Source organism: Haliotis rufescens, unplaced genomic scaffold (assembly GCF_023055435.1).
Source record: "Haliotis rufescens isolate VD_foot unplaced genomic scaffold, xgHalRufe1.0.p SCAF_61, whole genome shotgun sequence".
Classification (NCBI taxonomy): domain Eukaryota; kingdom Metazoa; phylum Mollusca; class Gastropoda; order Lepetellida; family Haliotidae; genus Haliotis; species Haliotis rufescens.
The window spans coordinates 1,580,724-1,601,820 of NW_025964346.1; the positions used below are offsets into that span (position 1 = coordinate 1,580,724).

A 21,097-nucleotide genomic window follows, 5' to 3' on the forward strand; every position below is an offset into this window, starting at 1 on the left:
ACAAGTTGGTGTCGATTATAAAAGTATACATAGAAGTTAGTGTCGAATGTAGAAGTATATATACAAGTTGGTGTCAAGTATAAAAGTATATATAGAAGTTGGTGTCAAGCATAAAAGTATATATACAAGTTGGTGTCAAGTATAAAAGTATACATTTAAGTTGGTGTCAAGTATAAAAGTATATATACAAGTTGGTGTCAAGTATAAAAGTACATATATACAAGTGGGTGTCAAGTATAAAAGTATATATAGAAGTTGGTGTCAAGTATAAAAGTATATATATAAGTTGGTGTCGAGTATAAAAGTATATATAGAAGTTGGTGTCAAGCATAAAAGTGTATATATAAGTTGGTGTCGAGTATACAATTATACATACAAGTTGGTGTCGAGTATAAAAGTATATATACAAGTTGGTGTCAAGTATAAAAGTATATATACAAGTTGGTGTGGAGTATAAAAGTATATATATAAGTTGGTGTCGAGTATAATAGTATACATACAAGTTGGTGTCAAGTATAAAAGTATATATACAAGTTGGTGTCGAGTATAAAAGTATATATAGAAGTTGGTGTCGAGTATAAAAGTATATATAAGTTGGTGTCAAGTATAAAAGTATATATACAAGTTGGTGTGGAGTATAAAAGTATATATACAAGCTGGTGTCGAGTATAATAGTATACATACAAGTTGGTGTCGAGTATAAAAGTATATATACAAGTTGGTGTCGTGTATAAAAGCATATATACAAGTTGGTGTCGAGTATAAATGTGTATATTTAAGTTGGTGTCAAGTATAAAAGTATATATACAAGTTGGTGTCGAGTATAAAAGTATATATACAAGTTGGTGTCAAGCATAAAAGTATATATACAAGTTGGTGTGGAGTATAAAAGTATATATACAAGTTGGTGTCAAGTATAAAAGTATACATACAAGTTGGTGTCAAGTATAAAAGTATATATACAAGTTGGTGTAGAGTATAAAAGTATACATACAAGTTGGTGTCGTGTATAAAAGTATATATAGAAGCTGGTGTCGAGTATAATAGTATACATACAAGTTGGTGTCGAGTATAAAAGTATATATACAAGTTGGTGTCGAGTATAATAGTATACATACAAGTTGGTGTCAAGTATAAAAGTATATATACAAGTTGGTGTCAAGTATAAAAGTATACATACAAGTTGGTGTCAAGTATAAAAGTATATATTCAAGTTGGTGCAGAGTATAAAAGTATATATACAAGTTGGTGTCGAGTATAAAAGCATATATACAAGTTGGTGTCGAGTATAAATGTGTATATATAAGTTGGTGTCAAGTATAAAAGTATATATACATGTTGGTGTCGAGTATAAAAGTACATATATACAAGTTGGTGTCGAGTATAAAAGTATATATACAAGTTGGTGTCGAGTATAATAGTATACATACAAGTTGGTGTCAAGTATAAAAGTATGTATACATGTTGGTGTCGAGTATAAAAGTATATATAGAAGTTGGTGTCGAGTATAAAAGTGTATATATAAGTTGGTGTCAAGTATAAAAGTATATATACAAGTTGGTGTGGAGTATAAAAGTATATATACAAGTTGGTGTCGAGTATAATAGTATACATACAAGTTGGTGTCGAGTATAAAAGTATATATACAAGTTGGTGTCGTGTATAAAAGCATATATACAAGTTGGTGTCGAGTATAAATGTGTATATTTAAGTTGGTGTCAAGTATAAAAGTATATATACAAGTTGGTGTCGAGTATAAAAGTATATATACAAGTTGGTGTCAAGTATAAAAGTATATATACAAGTTGGTGTGGAGTATAAAAGTATATATACAAGTTGGTGTCAAGTATAAAAGTATACATACAAGTTGGTGTCAAGTATAAAAGTATATATACAAGTTGGTGTGGAGTATAAAAGTATATATACAAGTTGGTGTCGAGTATAATAGTATACATACAAGTTGGTGTCGAGTATAAAAGTATATATAGAAGTTGGTGTCAAGCATAAAAGTATATATAGAAGTTGGTGTCAAGCATAAAAGTATATATACAAGTTGGTGTCAAGTATAAAAGTATACATTTAAGTTGGTGTCAAGTATAAAAGTATATATACAAGTTGGTGTCAAGTATAAAAGTACAAATATACAAGTTGGTGTCCAGTATAAAAGTATATATATAAGTTGGTGTCGAGTATAAAAGTATATATACAAGTTGGTGTCAAGTATAAAAGTATATATATAAGTTGGTGTCGAGTATAAAAGTATATATAGAAGTTGGTGTCGAGTATAAAAGTGTATATATAAGTTGGTGTCGAGTATAAAAGTATATATACAAGTTGGTGTCGAGTATAAAAGTATATATACAAGTTGGTGTCAAGCATAAAAGTATATATACAAGTTGGTGTCAAGTATAAAAGTATATATATAAGTTGGTGTCGAGTATAAAAGTATATATAGAAGTTGGTGTCGAGTATAAAAGTGTATATATAAGTTGGTGTCAAGTATAAAAGTATATATACAAGTTGGTGTCAAGTATAAAAGTATATATATAAGTTTGTGTCGAGTATAAAAGTATATATAGAAGTTGGTGTCGAGTATAAAAGTGTATATATAAGTTGGTGTAGAGTATAAAAGTATATATACAAGTTAGTTTGGAGTATAAAAGTATATATACAAGTTGGTGACAAGTATAAGAGTATATATACAAGTTGGTGTCGAGTATAAAAGTATGTATACAAGTTGGTGTCGAGTATATAAGTATATATACAAGTTGGTGTCAAGTATAAACGCATTTTACAAGTTGGTGTCAAGTATAAAAGGATATATACAAGTTGGTGTCAAGTATAAAATTATATATACGAGTTGGTGTCAAGTATAAAAGTATATATACAATTTGGTGTAGAGTATAAAAGTATATATACAAGTTTTTGACGTTGCGGATGTTGAACTTCTTGGGGTATTTTGGTTTGTTTGCTGTTTAACGCCACACTCAGGAATAACCCAGCTATATGGCGACGTAAATAATCGAGTCTGGAACAGACAATCCAGTGATTGACACCATGAGCATTGACCCACACAATTTAGATACCGTGACATGCATAAACCAAGTCAGCGAGCCTGACCGTCCGATCCCGTCAGTCGCCTCTGACAAGCATAGTCGCCTTTTACGGCAAGCATGGGTTGCTGAAGATCTGTTCGTCACGGGTCCGCGGATATTGGAGGACGAAGTACTATGGATACTGAACGGTCAAGACTGAGAGAATAAGTTCCATCTGCTACGCTCCCTCATCCGATGGTTTCAACCATCACTTTAAACTCCTACAACTTCTTTCCGGCCTCATCCTGCTAACGTGAACTCATGGACTGACCTCGTGTCAGAGTTCACGTGCATTGCACATTGTTGGAGGTGGAGCTAACTCGACCATCCGCCATCTCTGTCTGGAGAGTCATTCACATACTGCCCTAAAAGACCATTCATCAGTAGTCAGTAGGTTCAAGTCAATTATTACATCACGTGGAGCCTGTTCACCCACACACCCTTCTCTGTGAGTATGGTCATGCATACCTTTCATCCATATTCAGAGTCTCAAGGTCGTTATAAACGGCCGGGCCAAAGAAAGTATACACTTGAAAATTGCATTTGACAAAAATTACAAACATTATCAAAATAGGCTGAAAATAGTCGCCGAATCACTGCAAACGTAAACATAACAATGATACCTGTATCAAATACATCGCCATCGTATAATATCATGGTTTGTTTAATTGCTAGCCACCATCAGACATGGGTGTATACTTTCTTTGCCCGGTAGTGTTCTACCAGCAGGTGGCGCTGACTCACCCATACAGCCTCCTTGTACAGCGGAATACACGGCAAAGGCGGGGAACGACGTCAGGAAAGGACACAGCAACGTCCCCACTCCACACAGCAGCAGGGCAACGCCCAGTATGAGTGTCCTGCTGACAAAGGGGAAGTCACTCACCCAGGCGACTGGTATTCTCAGTACCACCCCCACAATACCCATGATGGACAGAAGGTACGCTACTTCATCCCTCCGCACGCCGCTCTGCAGCGCGAGGTCAGGCATGTGCACGATGGGGACGCCGTACCCGAAGTAGCAGAACAAAGTTCCCAGAGCAAAGAACGAGAACCGGATGTCCTTGAAGACAGAAAAGAAATCTTGAAGATGGCGTGTCCGTGTTAAGTTCTTGTTGACATCTTCCACTGTAATGAAAACACACGGGGTAAGTAGGGGTAAAGTCCCAACTGGGGTTGCTGTAGAATCAAACCTGGGCGTTAGTCGTGATAAGCGAACGCTCTAACCACTAGCCTACCACACCGCACAGCCTTTAGTAAGAACGGAGTGTGAAAAATTAATATCCCAGATGTATTCATTCATAAATTAACCTTATTCCCTGAGCCGAACCATTTCATAATAAGCCGTGAGTGCGTGAGGGAGGGAGGGAGGGAGGGAGTGACGGAGTTGCAGCTTAACCGCCCATGCCCCTAAACAAACAGGAATGACGAGGTTAACAGGGCACAGCACTTCAGTCACGTGACCGACAGTGAATCCCAGACCATACTGAATTTAGGTGTAAAGCCAGCTTGTAAAGTGTGTCAGTTGCATGATTCAAAGAGCAATACTCCCAGGTAACATTGCAATACTCCCAGATAACATTGCAATAGCCGCATATAACATTGCAATACTCCCAGATGACATTGCAATAGCCGCATATAACATTGCAACAGTCCCAGATAACATTGCAATAGCCGCATATAACATTGCAATACTCCCAAGTAAAATTGCAATAGCCGCATGTAACATTGCTACAGTCCCAGATATCATTGCAACAGCCGCATGTAACATTGCAATACTCCCAAGTAACATTGCAATAGCCGCATGTAACATTGCAACACTCCCAGATAGCATTGCAATAGCCGCATGTAACATTGCAAAAATCCCAGATAACATTGCAATAGCCGCATATAACATTGCAACAGTCCCAGATAACATTGCAATAGCCGCATATAACATTGCAATACTCCCAGGTAACATTGCAATAGCCGCATGTAACATTGCAACAGTCCCAGATAACATTGCAATAGCCGCATGTAACATTGCAACATTCCCAGATAACATTGCAATAGCCGCATGTAACATTGCAACAGTCCCCGATAACAATGACATAGGCGCATGTAACATTGCAATACTCCCATGTAACATTGCAATAGCCTCATGTAACATTGCAACAGTCCCAGATAACATTGCAATAGCCGCATGTAACATTGCAATACTCCCATGTAACATTGCAATAGCCTCATGTAACATTGCAACAGTCCCAGATAACATTGAAATAGGCGCATGTTACATTGAAATACTCCCAAGTAAAATTGCAATAGCCGCATGTAACATTGCTACAGTCCCAGATATCATTGCAACAACAGCATGTAACATTGCAATACTCCCAAGTAACATTGCAACAGCCGCATGTAACATTGCAATAGTCCCAGATAACATTGCAATAGCCGCATATAACATTGCAACAGTCCCAGATAACATTGAAATAGGCGCATGTAACATTGCAACAGTCCCAGATAACATTTCAAAAGCCGCATGTAACATTGCAATACTCCCAAGTAACATTGCAATAGCGGCATCTAACATTGCAATACTCCCAGATAACATTGCAAAAGCCGCATGTAACATTGCAACAGTCCCAGATAACATTGCAATAGCCGCATATAACATTGCAATACTCCCAAGTAAAATTGCAATAGCCGCATGTAACATTGCTACAGTCCCAGATATCATTGCAACAGCCGCATGTAACATTGCAATACTCCCAAGTAACATTGCAACAGCCGCATGTAACATTGCAATAGTCCCAGATTACATTGCAATAGCCGCATATAATCTTGCAACAGTCCCAGATAACATTGAAATAGGCGCATGTAACATTGCAACAGTCCCAGATAACATTGCAAAAGCCGCATGTAACATTGCAATTCTCCATGATAACATTGCAATAGCCGCATGTAACATTGCAATACTCCCAGATTGCATTGCAATAGCCGCATGTAACATTGCAATACTCCCAGGTAACATTGCACAAGCCGCATGTAACATTGCAATAGCCGCATGTATCATTGCAATTCTCCGAAGTAACATTGCAATAGCCGCATGTATCATTGTAATACTCCCAGGTAACATTGCAATAGCCGCATGTAACATTGCAATAGCCGCATGTAACATTGCAATACTCCCATACAACATTGCAATAGCCGCATGTAACATTGCAATACTCCCAGATAACATTGCAATAGCCGCATGTAACATTGCAATACTCCCAGATAACATTGCAATAGCCGCATGTAACATTGCAATACTCCCTGATAACATTGCAATAGCCGCATGTAACATTACAATAGCCGCATGTAACATTGTAATACTCCCAGGTAACATTGCAAAAGCCGCATGTAACATTGCAATAGCCGCATGTAACATTGCAATACTCCCAGATAACATTGCAATAGCCGCATGTAACACTGCAATAGCCGCATGTAACATTGCAATACTCCCAGGTAACATTGCAATAGCCGCATGAAACATTGCAATACTCCCAGATAACATTGCAATAGCCGCATGTTACATTGCATTAGCCGCATGTAACATTGCAATAGCCGCATGTAACATTGCAATACTCCCAAGTAACATTGCAATAGCCGCATCTAACATTGCAATACTCCCAAGTAACATTGCAATAGCCGCATGTAACATTGCAATGCTCCCAGATAACATTGCAATAGCCGCATGTAACATTGCAATACTCCCAGATAACATTGCAATAGCCGCATATAACATTGCATTAGCCGCATGTAACATTGTATACTCCCAGGTAGCATTGCAATAGCCGCATGTAACATTGCATTAGCCGCATGTAACATTGCAATACTCCCAGATAACATTGCAATACCCGCATGTAACATTGCAATACTCCCAGATAACATTGCAATAGCCGCATGTAACATTGCAATAGCCGCATGTAACATTGTAATACTCCCAGGTACTATTGCAATAGCTGCATGTAACATTGCATTAGCCGCATGTAACATTGCAATAGCCGCATGTAACATTGCAATAGCCGCATGTAACATTGCATTAGCCGCATGTAACATTGCAACAGTCCCAGATAACATTGCAATAGCCGCATGTAACATTGCAATACTCCATGATAACATTGCAATAGCCGCATGTAACATTGCATTAGCCGCATGTAACATTGCAATACGCCCAGGTTACATTGCAATAGCCGCAAGTAACATTGTAATACTCCCAGGTAACATTGCAAAAGCCGCATGTAACATTGCAATAGTTGCATGTAACATTGCAATAGCCGCATGTAACATTGCATTAGCCGCATGTAACATTGCAATACTCCCAGATAACATTGCAATAGCCGCATGTAACATTGCAATACTCCATGATAACATTGCAATAGCCGCATGTAACATTGCATTAGCCGCATGTAAGATTGCAATACTCCCAGGTTACATTGCAATAGCCGCAAGTAACATTGTAATACTCCCAGGTAACATTGCAAAAGCCGCATGTAACATTGCAATAGTTGCATGTAACATTGCAATAGCCGCATGTAACATTGCATTAGCCGCATGTAACATTGCAATACTCCCAGATAACATTGCAATAGCCGCATGTAACATTGCAATACTCCATGATAACATTGCAATAGCCGCAAGTAACATTGTAATACTCCCAGGTAACATTGCAAAAGCCGCATGTAACATTGCAATAGTTGCATGTAACATTGCAATAGTCCCAGATAACATTGCAATAGCCGCATGTAACATTGCAATAGCCGCATGTAACATTGTAATACTCCCAGGTAACATAGCAATAGCCGCATGTAACATTGCATTAGCCGGATGTAACATTGCAATACTCCCAGATAACATTGCAATAGCCGCATGTAACATTGCAATAGCCGCATGTAACATTGTAATACTCCCAGGTAACATTGCAATAGCCGCATGAAACATTGCAATACTCCCAGGTAACATTGCAATACCCGCATGTAACATTTCATAGGCCGCATGTAACATTGCAACAGCCGCATGTAACATTGCAATACTCCAAGATAACATTGCAATAGCCGCATGTAACATTGCAATACTCCCAAGTAACATTGCAATGCTCCCAGATAACATTGCAATAGCCGCATGTAACATTGCAATACTCCCAGGTAGCATTGCAATAGCCGCATGAAACACTGTAATACTCCCAGGTAACATTGCAATAGCCGCATGTAACATTGTAATACTCCCAGGTAACATTGCAATAGCCGCATGTAACATTGCAATACTACCAGATAACATTGCAATAGCCGCATGTAACATTGTAATACTCCCAGATAACATTGCAATAGCCGCATGTAACATTGCAATAGCCGCATTTAACATTGTAATACTCCCAGGTAACATTGCAATAGCCGCATGTAACATTGTAATACTCCCAGGTAACATTGCAATAGCCGCATGTAACATTGCAATAGCCGCATGTAACATTGCAATACTCCCAGTTAACATTGCAATAGCCGCATGTAACATTGCAATACTACCAGATAACATTGCAAAAGGCGCATGTTACATTGCAATAGCCGCATGTAACATTGCAATACTCCCAGGTAACATTGCAATAGCCGCATGTAACATTGTAATACTCCCAGGTAACATTGCAATAGCCGCATGTAACATTGCAATAGCCGCATGTAACATTGCAATACTCCCAGGTAACATTGCAATAGCCGCATGTAACATTGTAATACTCCAAGGTAACATTGCAATAGCCGCATGTAACATTGTAATACTCCCAGGTAACATTGCAATAGCCGCATGTAACATTGCAATAGCCGCATGTAACATTGCAATACTCCCAGGTAACATTGCAATAGCCGCATGTAACATTGTAATACTCACAGGTAACATTGCAATAGCCGCATGTAACATTGCAATAGCCGCATGTAACATTGCAATACTCCCAGGTAACATTGCAATAGCCGCATGTAACATTGCAATACTACCAGATAACATTGCAAAAGCCGTATGTTACATTGCAATAGACCAAGCAACGCATCCTTGTTGCAAGAGGCGACAAAATTGATCAAGTGGTCAGGCTTGATAACCTGGCTGAGAGCTTGTCTTCGTTTTCCAATGGCGTGGATCGTTGCTCACACCTCGATCACAGGATTGTCTGACCAAAACTCGATTACTTACAAGCCGCCGTCATAAAACTGGAATATTGCCGAGTGCGGCGTTAGACGGACACACAAACAAACCTAGACACAAATACAAACAACACAAGGGGCCACAACGTGTCAGATACAGATGCTGTGCATCATGTGTTACAGTTTCTGGTTTTCAGAACAACACTGAAGAAATAGACCCCGTTCCCCAAAGAGATTCAGTGCCACCCTAATGTTGTGATACAGCCGTACAGTCGTACTGCTCAGATCTCTTTGTGGGACGGACTCGGCTCTTTCTAAATTTAACAGTTGACTTAAGGTGATTACCACTGACCTTCACGGGTGAGCTTGCGTTTTTTTAAATAATCAGGTTGTCGAAACACGGCTCCACACACCGCAGCGTTCAGTGTGAGCCCGGAGATGATCCACATGGTGCCCCTCCAGCCGAACGCCTTGATGAGCTCTGTGTACACCAGGGGGAGCAGCATGGCCCCTATACCTCCCCCGGTCGACCCGATAGCGCTGGCGAAACCCCTTTTCTTGTCAAAGTATTGGAAGATAATCACTGCAGAGGGGATAAACGTTAATCCTAATCCACTACCTGAAAATGAACAAAGTTTTAATGGATTTGTTTCTTCATCTGCATTAACGATTCATCTGCCCGAACTCTATATCAATTTGAGACTACGTGGACTTATGTTATTTTGTTTCTTTGTTGTTTATCGTCGCACTCAGCAATAGTCCAGCTAGATGACGGCGGTCTGTAAATAATCGAGTCTGGACCAGACAATTCAGTGTTTGATATCACGAGCATCGATCCACGTAATTGGGATACGATGACATGCATCAACCGAGCCTGACCATCCGGTACCGTTAGTCGCCTCTTACGATACGCATGGTCGCCTTTTATGGCAAGCAGGGGGTGCTGAAGATCCATTCGAACCCGGAGCTTCACGGGACTGTTAACTTATGGTCCAAGCTGAATCCTTATATTATTGTTGTCGTGCCCTTGTTTGGTATTCCGGGTTCGAATTGGTTCCCGGGCACCTGAGTTGATCGTAAATGGGGGCATATGGATTCGGCGGTCAGACTCAGTGAATGTAATGACTGCGTGGTTTTGTACCCAACAGTGGGGATCGTTGCTCACAATATCAATCACTGGATTGCCTGGTCCAAACTAAATACGTTACAGACAGCTAACATATTGCGGCATCAAACACCAAACTAACAAACACACAGTCGCACGTTGCGTTGTTTAATTAGTACATTCTAATAGCGAGTATTCCGTCTGTTTTGAACTGCAGTATGTAAACAATAATGGTCAGTTTTACACAGTGACAAACGAGGTTTGATATCCAGTGCCCGGTGACTTCAGCTGTCCCTCAATGTGCTCACGTCACGTTGTTCAAAGCATTAACTCGACATCCACGAATAAAACATGTGCTCCTCTTCCTTTGACCTTGAGTACACTTTGATGACTTAGATGACATTCGATTTTCGCATATTATTTAACTACTCTTTTGTTTTCTTCTCATAACTGCACCCCGATTATATTTCAGTGTTTGTCAGCACCATACCCGTGCACGTGGTTTTCACGAAAGTGGTAGAAGTCTGAGGCTTAATTTACTTTCGGCTTTCCTCCCACATCAAGATGACACACCGTGATATAACTGGAATACTCCCACATCAAGATGACACACCGTGATATAACTGGAATACTCCCACATCAAGATGACACACCGTGATATAACTGGAATACTCCCACATCAAGATGACACACCGTGATATAACTGGAATACTCCCACATCAAGATGACACACCGTGATATAACTGGAATACTCCCACATCAAGATGACACACCGTGATATAACTGGAATACTCCCACATCAAGATGACACACCGTGATATAACTGGAATACTCCCACATCAAGATGACACACCGTGATATAACTGGAATACTCCCACATCAAGATGACACACCGTGATATAACTGTAATACTCCCACATCAAGATGACACACCGTGATATAACTGGAATACTCCCACATCAAGCTGACACACCGTGATATAACTGTAATACTCCCACATCAAGATGACACACCGTGATATAACTGGAATACTCCCACATCAAGATGACACACCGTGATATAACTGGAATACTCCCACATCAAGATGACACACCGTGATATAACTGGAATACTCCCACATCAAGATGACACACCGTGATATAACTGTAATACTCCCACATCAAGATGACACACCGTGATATAACTGGAATACTCCCACATCAAGATGACACACCGTGATATAACTGGAATACTCCCACATCAAGATGACACACCGTGATATAACTGGAATACTCCCACATCAAGATGACACACCGTGATATAACTGGAATACTCCCACATCAAGATGACACACCGTGATATAACTGGAATACTCCCACATCAAGATGACACACCGTGATATAACTGGAATACTCCCACATCAAGATGACACACCGTGATATAACTGGAATACTCCCACATCAAGATGACACACCGTGATATAACTGTAATACTCCCACATCAAGATGACACACCGTGATATAACTGTAATACTCCCACATCAAGATGACACACCGTGATATAACTGGAATACTCCCACATCAAGATGACACACCGTGATATAACTGGAATACTCCCACATCAAGATGACACACCGTGATATAACTGGAATACTCCCACATCAAGATGACACACCGTGATATAACTGGAATACTCCCACATCAAGATGACACACCGTGATATAACTGGAATACTCCCACATCAAGATGACACACCGTGATATAACTGGAATACTCCCACATCAAGCTGACACACCGTGATATAACTGGAATACTCCCACATCAAGATGACACACCGTGATATAACTGGAATACTCCCACATCAAGATGACACACCGTGATATAACTGGAATACTCCCACATCAAGATGACACACCGTGATATAACTGGAATACTCCCACATCAAGATGACACACCGTGATATAACTGGAATACTCCCACATCAAGATGACACACCGTGATATAACTGGAATACTCCCACATCAAGATGACACACCGTGATATAACTGGAATACTCCCACATCAAGATGACACACCGTGATATAACTGGAATACTCCCACATCAAGATGACACACCGTGATATAACTGTAATACTACCACATCAAGATGACACACCGTGATATAACTGTAATACTACCACATCAAGATGACACACCGTGATATAACTGGAATACTCCCACATCAAGATGACACACCGTGATATAACTGGAATACTGTTCAAAGCGCACATACTCACTCCTTCTCGTAACGTTAACTTCAACGAAAGAAATGAATATTATCATTAGGCTGACCAGATGATAGGCAGTATCAATATTCGACCAGTGTTACATACACACGGGGCGCTTATAAACTTGATACAGATTCCAACTGTTACATCTCTGCAATAAAGGGATCACGTGACCGTAATCATTCACTTCTCAGAGCTAATGCCATGTGCGTCAAACTCGTCAGAAGGCTATTGAAGCATACTTTTTGTTTGATTAATAAATGAACACGCTGCAATGTTTAGCAAATACGGAACATGTATTAATAAACCCACATGAGCACCAGCGTGAAGTCTACTTTAGCGGGTTTGTTTCTTTTCGTATAGTACAGACTTGAAACAATTCATTCACTCGCTTGACTGAAATTGGGAGGACGTGTGGTAGGAGAATTTCGTTGATGTATCGTTGAGCCGTAAGATTGTCCTGAATATGGAACATGATTAGAGATAACCGCCCACATCATAACGCTACCCCCACCACACATGTCCTCTTCCTGTAAGCAGTTTCCGGCATAACGTTCTCCCCGACGTCTGTAGACCCCTGCTCTTCCATCCCCTCGACGGAGCAGAATCTTGATTCGTCGCTGAACAAGACATCCATCGCAGTTGAGACCATACCCCGTGTTGATGACACCGTTGCAGTCGTTGTTGACGATGTTGTGGACTCAATATAATGCGTCAAACAGAACGTCTGCTCTTAAACGGTTTCGTACGGCCTGGTCGGAGATTCTGAGCAGTCCGCGTATTTGGGATGCGGTTGAGGTGCCTGTGGTCTTCCTTTCACGTAGGTGGCGCAGTCGGATGTAGCGATGTTGGGCGGGTGTGATTACTCTTGGTCGGCCTGACCTTAGCCGGTCACGTGTGACCCATGCTGTTGAAACCGATCCCGTAGCCTTGTGATGGTGCTGGGCGCTACATTGAAAACCCTGGCTACAGCTGATCGGGATTCCCATGGCTGCAAGCGGCCTATGACGTTGTTTCTTTGCACTTCTGTTAATCTTGGCATGTTGTTGAACCGTCTCTGTTCGAATGACGCAGATGCCAGGCAATCAAATACCCTGCACTTTAATACCGTTCATAGTGCTGCTGCACGTGCAGTGCGTGCAGCTCCATGGCCCTTTTGTTAATGCACTGGGTGCTTTGTCCGAATCGTACGTGTTTCCCGCCTGATGGTTTTCATGTCCTTGTTGTGATCATTTTGATCCGGGAAATGTATCACTGACACTTTAACACATTAAACCTCTTCATTTTGCACCTCTTGGTCCGCTTGTTTTGCTTGAATGGGAAAAAATATCCGTTTTGCGTTTCTTTTTTGGAAGAGTATATATACATTTCATATTGAAAACCATTTAGATCACACAGTAACCACTAACAACATTGTATTGTATTGCTTCATGCATATACCTTCTCTACGTGGGAAGATATTCAATGTCACCACATGGTATTACCTACCTGCTATAACTCCGTATGTGATGCACAGGTACACTATACCGTTAGCGAACCAGCTGCTAAACAGGGCGACAGACGCTATGGTGGCTCCGATCATGGTCGTGAGGCGGCATCCATAGCGCTCAGTCATCACCCCGGACAGAGGACCTGGAACAGAGACGGAACTAGAGTTCCTTGTCGAGGGAATCATCGTCACTTGTAGCTTGGAGTACATTTCAGTCCAGATTAATGTTTTGTGGTTTGTGTCTTGTTTTACGCCGCACTTAAATTTCCAGCTGTATGACGGTGGCCTGTTAATAAGAGAATCTGGAACAGACAGTCTGGACCAGACAATCCAGTGATTGACAATATGAGCATCGATACACGCAATTTGGAATCGATGACATTCATCAACTAGAGTCAGCGAGGCTGACCACCCGATCCCGTTAGTCGCCTCTTACGACACGCTTAGTCGCGTTTTACGGCAAGCATGGGTTGCTGAAGACCTATTCTACTCCGGATCTTCACGGGTCAGTTGTAGCAGGTGCGCGGTGATGTAACTGACATCGTGCTCAACCATTGTCCTTACTCTTACCTACAAACATGCTGAGTCCGCCTGCCAGAGACCCCACCCATGCCGCCTCGGTCCTGTTGGCGTGAAAGTAGTCAATAAGTTCAATGTAAATGATTCCGAATGCACTCATTGACCCCAGCAGCAGGAAGTGGGTGTAGAAGCGGCCGATAACACACACCCAGCCCCAGCCTCCTTCTGGAACCGTGGCCTCATCCTTCTCCAGGAACACCTGGCTGACATTGTCGGATGTTGCCAGGTCAAGGTCAGGCAGAGCTTCTTTCTTTTCCAGTTCCATGTTGAACTACCCCAACTCTGAAAGAATGAGTGAGTGAGTAGGATTTTACGCCGCTTTTGACAATATTCCAGCAATTTCACGGCAGGTACACCAGAAATGGGCTTCACACATTGCACCCATGTGGGGAATCGAACCCGGGTCTAAAGCGAACGCTTTAACCACTAGGCTACCCAATCACCCAATCACTCTGAAAGTAACCATTGTCACATGTGCGATAGCAAACCTGCATGTAACGTATACATCACCACACGAACTTCTCTAACCAGTCAGTACTTGTTGGTCATACCTCACCTCAAGATCTAGGGTTGCGTACCTTTACCGCGCCAGGATCCGCTACTCGTGATCGAGTTACATTGTAGCCGTCTTCGATCCGCGCCATGTTTGGTCTTCCTCCGACATTAAACTAACACGTTGTGATGACCATTAAAAATACTATTCAAAGCGGTTATAACCAAATATATGACTCACTCACTCACTCATCCGGGTATCGTTGACACATTACCATATCACCAATACAAGACATTTATCCACATAACTCACGTTTCACTGCGTGGTACAGGCTACGGAAAACAGGCAGTTTAAATAATAATATTTCCCAGTATTGAGCCGCGGTCGCTGTGTTACCGCTCTTCTCCAAGAGTGCAAGGACACCCAGGTGTAGGATGTCGACCTGCTATAAATAGACGTGTCAGGGACGATGTTGTGCCGGCGTTCTGAAGGTGTGATCTTGCAAGTTATATTACGTCTGTCAAAGGACACTATTATTAGGGAGCGATCATTTAGGATTTTTGAAGCATGATAATTTCTTCAAAAGAAAAACAAACAAACAATTTTTTAAAGATTTAAAACTAAAATACAAAGTATGGTTGACATAATGGCCCAGCTACACCAATATCCACACCTTCACCGACAACCACACGACATCAACATAACAGACCAACACACCAAAACACACATCCTTCCCCCACGACACACACTGCACACATGCCAACACGACACAAACACACACATGCCAACACGACACACACTGCACACACATGTCAACACGATACAAACACACACATGCCAACACGACACAGACACACACATGCCAACACGACACAGACACACACATGCCAACACGACATAAACACAAACATGCTAACACGACACAAACACACACATGCCTACACGACACAAACACACACATGCCAACACGACACAGACACAAACATGCCAACATGACACAAACACACACATGCCAACACGACACAAACACACACATGCCAACACGACACAAACACACACATACAAATACGACACAAACACACACATGTCAACACGACACAATCACATACATGCCAACACGACACAAACACACACATGCCAACACGACACAAACACACACATGCCAACACGACACAAACACACACATGCCAACACGACACAGACACACACATGCCAACACGACACAAACACACACATGCCAACACGACACAAACACACAAATGCCAACACGACATAAACACACACATACCAACACGACACAAACACACACATACCAACACGACATAGACACACACATGCCAACACGACACAAACATACACATGCCAACACGACACAAACACACACATGCCAACACGACACAAACACACACATGCCAACACGACATAGACACACACATGCCAACACGACACAAACACACACATGCTAACACGACACAAACACACACATACCAACACGACACAAACACACACATACCAACACGACACAGACACACACATGCCAACACGACACAAACACACACATGCCAACACGACACAGACACACACATGCCAACACGACATAAACACACACATGCCAACACGACACAAACACACACATGCCAACACGACACGAACACCCACATGCCAACACGACACAAACATACACATGCCAACACGACACAAACACACACATGCCAACACGACACAAACACACACATGCCAACACGACACAAACATACACATGCTAACACGACACAAACACACACATGCCTACACGACACAGACACACACATGTCAACACGACACAAACACACACATGCCAACACGACACACACTGCACACACATGTCAACACGACACAAACACACACATGCCAACACGACACAGACACACACATGCCAACACGACACAGACACACACATGCCAACACGACATAAACACAAACATGCCAACACGACACAAACACACACATACCAACACGACACAGACACACACATGCCAACACGACACAAACACACACATGCCAACACGACACAAACACACACATGCCAACACGACACAAACACACACATGCCAACACGACACGAACACCCACATGCCAACACGACAGAAACATACACATGCCAACACGACACAGACACACACATGCCAACACGACACAAACACACACATGCCAACACGACACAAACACACACATGCCAACACGACACAAACACACACATGCCAACACGACACAAACACACACATGCCAACACGACACAGACACACACATGCCAACACAACACAAACACACACATGCCAACACGACACAAACACACACATGTCAACACGACACAAACACACACATGCCAACACGACACAGACACACACATGCCAACACGACACAGAAACACACATGCCAACACGACACAAACACACACATGCCAACACGACACAAACACACACATGCCAACACGACACAGACACACACATGCCAACACGACACAAACACACACATGCCAACACGACACAAACACACACATGCCAACACGACACAAACACACAAATGCCAACACGACATAAACACACACATACCAACACGACACAAACACACACATACCAACACGACATAGACACACACATGCCAACACGACACAAACATACACATGCCAACACGACACAAACACACACATGCCAACACGACACAAACACACACATGCCAACACGACATAGACACACACATGCCAACACGACACAAACACACACATGCCAACACGACACAAACACACACATGCCAACACGACACGAACACCCACATGCCAACACGACAGAAACATACACATGCCAACACGACACAGACACACACATGCCAACACGACACAAACACACACATGCCAACACGACACAAACACACACATGCCAACACGACACAAACACACACATGCCAACACGACACAAACACACACATGCCAACACGACACAGACACACACATGCCAACACAACACAAACACACACATGCCAACACGACACAAACACACACATGTCAACACGACACAAACACACACATGCCAACACGACACAGACACACACATGCCAACACGACACAGACACACACATGCCAACACGACACAAACACACACATGCCAACACGACACAAACACACACATGCCAACACGACACAAACACACAAATGCCAACACGACATAAACACACACATACCAACACGACACAAACACACACATACCAACACGACATAGACACACACATGCCAACATGACACAAACATACACATGCCAACACGACACAAACACACACATGCCAACACGACACAAACACACACATGCCAACACGACATAGACACACACATGCCAACACGACACAAACACACACATGCTAACACGACACAAACACACACATACCAACACGACACAAACACACACATACCAACACAACACAGACACACACATGCCAACACAACACAAACACACACATGCCAACACGACACAGACACACACATGCCAACACGACATAAACACACACATGCCAACACGACACAAACACACACATGCCAACACGACACGAACACCCACATGCCAACACGACACAAACATACACATGCCAACACGACACAAACACACACATGCCAACACGACACAAACACACACATGCCAACACGACACAAACATACACATGCCAACACGACACAAACACACACATGCCTACACGACACAGACACACACATGTCAACACGACACAAACACACACATGCCAACACGACACACACTGCACACACATGTCAACACGACACAAACACACACATGCCAACACGACACAGACACACACATGCCAACACGACACAGACACACACATGCCAACACGACATAAACACAAACATGCCAACACGACACAAACACACACATACCAACACGACACAGACACACACATGCCAACACGACACAAACACACACATGCCAACACGACACAAACACACACATGCCAACACGACACAAACACACACATGCCAACACGACACAAACACACACATGCCAACACGACACGAACACCCACATGCCAACACGACACAAACATACACATGCCAACACGACACAGACACACACATGCCAACACGACACAAACACACACATGCCAACACGACACAAACACACACATGCCAACACGACACAAACACACACATGCCAACACGACACAAACACACACATGCCAACACGACACGAACACCCACATGCCAACACGACAGAAACATACACATGCCAACACGACACAGACACACACATGCCAACACGACACAAACACACACATGCCAACACGACACAAACACACACATGCCAACACGACACAAACACACACATGCCAACACGACACAGACACACACATGCCAACACAACACAAACACACACATGCCAACACGACACAAACACACACATGTCAACACGACACAAACACACACATGCCAACACGACACAGACACACACATGCCAACACGACACAGAAACACACATGCCAACACGACACAAACACACACATGCCAACACGACACAAACACACACATGCCAACACGACACAGACACACACATGCCAACACGACACAAACACACACATGCCAACACACACACACTAACACATACTCACGTACACAAACCAACACGCACTCCAACATGTACACATACCAACACACACACTAACACACACTCACGTACACAAACCAACACGCACTCCAACATGTACACATACCAACACAGTCTTTACCATTTTACACATTTGAGATCAATCCGGTGGTTATAAAATGGGTTTCGTGCCATATGTCGAATTTGTTTACGCAACATGTATATCGCCTTCAATTCTATTGATTGAAAAGGAAAGAAAGCTAAAAAAACTTACCTGTGCGGAGCTTTCTTCTGTGTATATATACAACGTGAAATGTGTTCTTGTTCTCTGTTTGTGTCACATATCAACTGTCACCTCCTGCAGACAAGGACTCCACTTCCGTTACATTTAAAGTCTCAAATCAAATTTAAATGTGATAGAGAACAAAAGTGTTCAGTTCGAAACGATAAAAATGTTTTGACACAGAACATAGCTAGTCAATTGAGTAACATTCCTGTCACAGCACACAAGGCATGGTAACATGAGTTATTGCGCCCTCCACACCAGATCGGGAGCGTGACTTGTCTCTGTAGAAAGAGGTCGGTTGATGAATCTTGTCACGCGGAACGTAATGCTTGATAACAAAGGCCACTGGGACACACAGGCGAGGAAAGGATGTCATAGTTCTATCTGTGTGACATGATCGAGAATCTCATAACTATTCAACAGGATCTGATCCTTGGGGTATATACAGCGAACCCCTGTAAGTCCGAACACCTCACAGGCCGACCGTTGACTATTCCGGCGTGTGGTGTTTTACTAGGAAACATATTTTGTTTAGAATAGATAAAATTATTCTTAAAGTTGACACATACTCGTTATAAATGTTCGATGGACATGACTGATGTTGAGGTGAACACTTGACTTACCTTTGCATGTATTTGTGACGGCAGCCAGCGGTCGGGCAAGATGCGCTCACCTTTTCCTGATATAGTCGGAATCGTACAATGGAGTATGGTTTTAGCAGATATTTCTTACGATAATGGGAAAGATTGTCGCTTTTATTTACTAGTTTTGTTATTCACTACTTTAGTTGTTTTCCGTTTTATCCAGTCAGTAATCGAGTTACCGTTATTTCCACATCGATATGAATAATGTTTAAGATTTTCTAGATTCGGAGCTTCCAGTTGAAGAAATCAATCCTTAGAACTATCGCGTGGCTGCTTATATCAGTTGGTGACGCGATCTTCCTCAACTATTGGCCCCGTTAAATTTCACGCTGGTCTACTATCGGGTTATTTCTGGAGCTGTCTGCATTCATATTCCCTTATGTACTGCATTTG

General features: G+C 42.2%; 1 protein-coding gene across 2 annotated transcripts in view; it reads right to left on the bottom strand.

Moving 5' to 3' along the window:
* Positions 1 to 20,349, bottom strand: part of LOC124114417 (monocarboxylate transporter 12-like) — a 32,624-nt gene extending 12,275 nt beyond the window's left edge. The window contains exons 1-5 of one of the 2 annotated variants that reach the window (XM_048386904.1): positions 20,049 to 20,349; positions 14,651 to 14,941; positions 14,080 to 14,223; positions 9,594 to 9,860; positions 3,840 to 4,223 (exon numbers count right to left, since the gene is read on the bottom strand). In XM_048386904.1, the coding sequence (XP_048242861.1) occupies positions 3,840 to 4,223; positions 9,594 to 9,860; positions 14,080 to 14,223; positions 14,651 to 14,924 (1,069 nt within the window). In that variant the 5' untranslated portion in view covers positions 14,925 to 14,941; positions 20,049 to 20,349. Of the gene's footprint in view, positions 1 to 3,839; positions 4,224 to 9,593; positions 9,861 to 14,079; positions 14,224 to 14,650; positions 14,942 to 15,464; positions 15,601 to 20,048 lie in introns of those variants that run through there. The other variant, XM_048386903.1, reaches the window with a different exon arrangement.
* Between the last annotated feature and the right edge of the window lie 748 nt (positions 20,350 to 21,097).